The 4,724-nt window shown below is 46.3% G+C and overlaps 1 protein-coding gene across 1 annotated transcript in view; it reads left to right on the top strand.

The window, feature by feature from the left end:
• Nucleotides 1-2,224: 2,224 nt before the first annotated feature.
• rpgrip1 (RPGR interacting protein 1) overlaps nt 2,225-4,724 on the top strand; it is a gene marked incomplete at both ends in the record, with an annotated part of 21,048 nt that continues 18,548 nt past the window's right edge. Inside the window, 3 exons of the mRNA XM_080543132.1 lie at nt 2,225-2,312; nt 2,510-2,566; nt 3,051-3,198. Of these exons, the coding sequence (XP_080399258.1) occupies nt 2,225-2,312; nt 2,510-2,566; nt 3,051-3,198 (293 nt within the window). The remainder of the gene's footprint in view (nt 2,313-2,509; nt 2,567-3,050; nt 3,199-4,724) is intronic.

Here is a 4,724-nt window from a genome sequence, read left to right as displayed (position 1 = left end):
GTACAGAGATTCCGACCCGTGTTGAACATTCTATTTTCTTGTCAAATCGTGTATGCTGCGCACCTAATCTATCCTGAGATGACACAACGCATTTAAGATCACAATCCTCAATAGATTGATCCATTCCATCATTTTACCGACAAGAAGATTCTACACACCCAAACATTTTTTGGACCTAAATGTCCTAGTCCTTCTTTAAGGATAAACACAAAACACTTTCTCTATTGTTAAGCAATCATAAATACTGTTACCTAATGGATCTTGGTTCTTCAACTAGATACACTCCTATAACTGTATTACTGCATCAACTCCTCGATGTATTTTTTCATTAAATTATTAATGATCTTTTCAACGTATATGGTGTTTTATTATGCAGTATGTCTGTAACCACTGGCCAATACATGCTTCCTCCTCCTGTCCTCCTCTTCTGCTCTCTCCCCTCCTCCCTCTCTCCCCTCCTCCCTCTCTCCTTAATGCCTGTGTTCCTTCAGCTATGGGATATATCAATTGCTCACAGGCACAGATCTGGAATCAGCTCACCCTGCCGCATACCCTAACCTCAGCCGATAGGCTAATCACCCACGACTGACCTGGGCTAACAAAAATGACTCTCTGTTTCCTCACTCAGATTGGATAATCAGATTAGGCCACAAATGGGATTATCATGGGAGCAGGTGGGGGACGCTGGGGTTGAGACTGACTCCAGGCCTGAGGCTGTGTGGGGCTGGGGAGAAAGCACACACACACACACACACACACACACACACACACACACACGACTGAGACAGATGATACTTGTAGTACAAGACAGGAGTTAAAGGAACAGAGACGTTGATAATGACAGCTAAGAGTCTCTAGGATACCAAAGTTAGAACTTAGAAGGAGTAGGAATATCATGACAAGTACACTAGAGAGGAAACTAAAGAAGATAGGGGAGCTACAAGGAGGGGGGGGGGGGAGGAAGAGAACAGAGAGAGACAGGGGGAGGGAGGGAGGGAGGGAGGGAGGGAGGGAGGGAGGGAGGGATCAAGGGGGATTAAAGCGGGGAGGACTATCGTAGTTAAGGGACCGAGCGCCCCGGAGGGCCCAGCAGACTGCACTAGGACACAACATGACTTCATTATCAACCATTTCATTGTAACATAATTGATGTTATCACCAACGTTTCCTTCCGCATTCTCGTTGTTATCATAACTACTTCCTTCGCAACAACATCTTTTATTACGGATGGCCTGGCAGCATGGACGATAACGTAAGTGAGCTTGTGTTGTTATCTGTAGGCAGTGACACTGTTGATAAGCTTCGTTCAGTAGGATATGTGAGTAGTTGTGTGATGTAGGCCTACTGTAGGCTGTTGCTGCTATGCTGAGCAAGTAATAACTTTGTTATACTGTAGTTAGCTCCAAGCGCAAGCATTTATGGTGAATAATTTCAATGTCATGAAAGATAATATCCTGCTGTTGTCTTGAATGTTTTACTGTGGATTCATATGAATGGGCAGACTTTCATGATGTAAAAGGGCACAATTAATGGTCCAGTATGTAGATTTAGAAGAGTACTAAATGGCAATGATGAATCAGTACCCATCAAGAAATGAGATTGCATGATAAAGAAACTTCAGTGGAGAGCACTCTTTTGGTTCCAAGAAACGCACAAAACGATATGCTTCCTTTAACTGCATTACAAGTCATGTATTGTTCACTTGTCCATTTTGACTTGTTTTGACTGGGTTAATGGTCATGATGATGTCATTAAAAGTGGACAGCGTTCTGATGTCAGAGTCGTTGTCTAGTCCAGTCAAGTTGTCTAGTCCAGTCAAGAGCTGCTTAGTACTGATTTGCATTAAGAGTTGGGGGTGGGGCATTTTCTCCTGTCAGCCGAACGGCAGATTACTTCCTCTGGGCTTTGCTTGAAGCACTGTAAAATGTAACTACACATTAAACTCAAATGTCAGTCTAGTACTTTATTTCTTTTCCTTTCTTAGGTACAGTACCAGCTGTTGGGACGTCATAATAAGAGTGACCCATCTATCTATCTGTAAGATGTCATCCCATCACCTGAGATGACACCCCCACCACAGTCCTATCTCAACCCCTGAGGGAGAAGCTTTCGGATTGGCTAGACCCCAACTGGTCCCTGCCTCTGATTGGCTAGACCCCGACTGGTCTCTGACTCTGATTGGCTAGACCCCGGCTGGTCTCTGCCTCTGATTGGCTAGACTGCCATGTCTCTGACTGTGGATGAGACCGCTGCGGACCTCCCAGTGAGGGATGTAGGGCTGATGAAAGGAGGACTGATGCCAACAGTTCCAGGTGTGTGTGTGTGTGTGTGTGTGTGTGTGTGTGTCTGTGTCTGTGTCTGTGTGTGTGTGTGTGTGTATGTGTGTGTGTGTGTGTGTGTGTGAGTCTATCTGTGTGTGTGTGTGTGTGTCTTACTATTAGAGAGAGAAAGGGTCTGACTAAGATTAATCATCACAGCTCTAATTAGTTCTTCCCTGTCTCAACTGCAGACTCTGTAAGAGACGTGAGGTCGTCATGGAAGAAACCACAGATTCTGAAGATAAAAGGTACAAAAACAGTAAACAGTAGAATTAAGCAATATCACACGAGAGGGAGTGTGTCATACTGAATATCAGCACGGCTGTGATTCGGTCGTAGGTACGAGGCCGCAGGCCGAGTGTGATATTGCTGTCATACAACAGCGCGATTTATTAGTTAACAGTAATACGCGACAACAGATTATGATTTGTTTGTTTATTTAATCATAAAAATAAACAAAAAATAGTTCCACAGGTGAACTTCAAATGGACTGTTGCCTAGTAACCTGAACACAAACATGTAGTCTAATTAACGGTCCTTTAGTAGAACATCTGTGCGGCGGAGTGATACATATAGTTAAAAGTCCCAGTGCTGTTATACTGTATATCAGCACTCATGGAATGCCTCTTGACCAATCAAATGACTTGGTCGGGAACTAACTGTTGTATAACAAAAGATTAGAATCCTGATCGTCTATCACTCTCTAACTTCCCCTCTCTAACCACTTCCTTCCCTCTGGTTCTTCCTGTTCCTCCCCAGCGGAGCGCCAGAGAATGTTCCGGGTGCCCAGAGACCAGCTGGAGGACCAGTGCTTCCGCCTGCAGGAGGAGAACAGCCTGTTGAGACAACACACACACGCCCAGGAGCAGAGACTACGCAGGTACGCACACACACACACACACACACACACACACACACGCCCAGGAGCAGAGGCTACGCAGATATGCACATACACACACACACACACACACACACACACACACACACACACACTGTGGGAACCCGCTCACTTGACCGTAGTAGAAGTACACACACAGAGCTAGAGAGATGAGGAGACGGAGGTCATATTTATTCCTCTCTTAGGAGAAGTCGAGGCCTCGCCCACTCAGGAGGACGGCGTAGCCGTAACAGACGTCAACGTTCAACACTTCAGGAACGTTCAGACAATTCAGGAATCAAAATGATGAAACCAAGATGGGGCTTGGCCCCAAATGCGTCGTGCGAGTGCGGCGCAGGGGACCAAACCGCAGACCATGTTATCCTGGATTGCCCGGTGTACCACCCACCCAACGGGATGCATGGTCTGTCGGTATTAGATGACGAGACGATGACGTGGCTTCTGGAGGGGTGTCCAGAAATATAGCCCGGGTGAGCCCCTCAACCAGGTCTCGGGGTGGTAAAAGGGTAGCCCCTCAACCAGGCCTCGAGGTGGTAAAAGGGTAGCCCCTCGGCCCCGAGCCTGGTGGAGTGGAGAGGAAACAACAACTCATACGCCAAAGAAGAAGGAATCAAAAAGTCAAGTAATAGGGGGAAAGGGCGATGTCTCACTCATCAGGGGCAAAAGGAGAACTCATTCAGTTTAAACGTCAAGGGAGAATGTTGGTGTCCCTCTACTGGAGGGGGCTGCCGGTCGGCAGCGGGGATCCGTCCATTCAGGAAAGGGGGGGTGGGGCTCCGTCTCACCCGTAGTACTCCGGGGGGCAGTGGCGGACTCAGGCTGTTTGAAGGGCAGAGGCGAAAAGAAAAAAAGGGCACCTACTGCACAACATGGGACCCCATCAGTGCACATGGTCAAGTTTAGACCATTGGAGGGGCACCAATAGGGCACGTCCTCTCATTTTCGTCACTCAAAAGGGCACTTAAGACAGACGTTTTTCAACCGTGGGGGCACCAGGAGGGGCGGTCGCCCCCCCTGCCCCCCCCCTTGAGTCCGCCAGTGCCGGGGGGTACTCCTGTACCTCTCTCGGGCTATTCTGTAAATCTTCGTCTCGTTGTAAACTTTCGTAATACGCCCAAAGAAAACACATTGAAAAAAATAAAATACGCTTTTTGCTCATTTGCCTTGAGACTTGAGAATTGCCGACATCCGGACCTTCTCACCAGACTGTGTCACACGTGACAGCAGCTGGTTAAAATTAAATTAAATTAAAATTATTAATTAAAAATTAAATATAATTATAATTAATTACAATTATAGCTGGTGAAAGCAGGAACAAGTCTGCAAACAATCCAAATGTTCCGACTTTTATTCTGGAAAATGGCAATAAATGTCTAACGCTGTTGAAAATCAATGACACACTCGCTAGTCGAGCCAAAACATTGCAATGCAATGGATTCTGTGAGTAGAATCCCCACTACTTTTTTTTTTTTTTTTACTCTACACTAACTAGTAGTGGGGATTACTCA

Source organism: Nansenia antarctica (genome assembly GCF_963989245.1).
Source record: "Nansenia antarctica genome assembly, chromosome: 12".
Lineage (NCBI taxonomy): Eukaryota > Metazoa > Chordata > Actinopteri > Argentiniformes > Microstomatidae > Nansenia > Nansenia antarctica.
The sequence above is the reverse complement of the archived record's forward strand: the minus strand, read 5'-3'. Positions and strand labels throughout refer to the sequence as shown.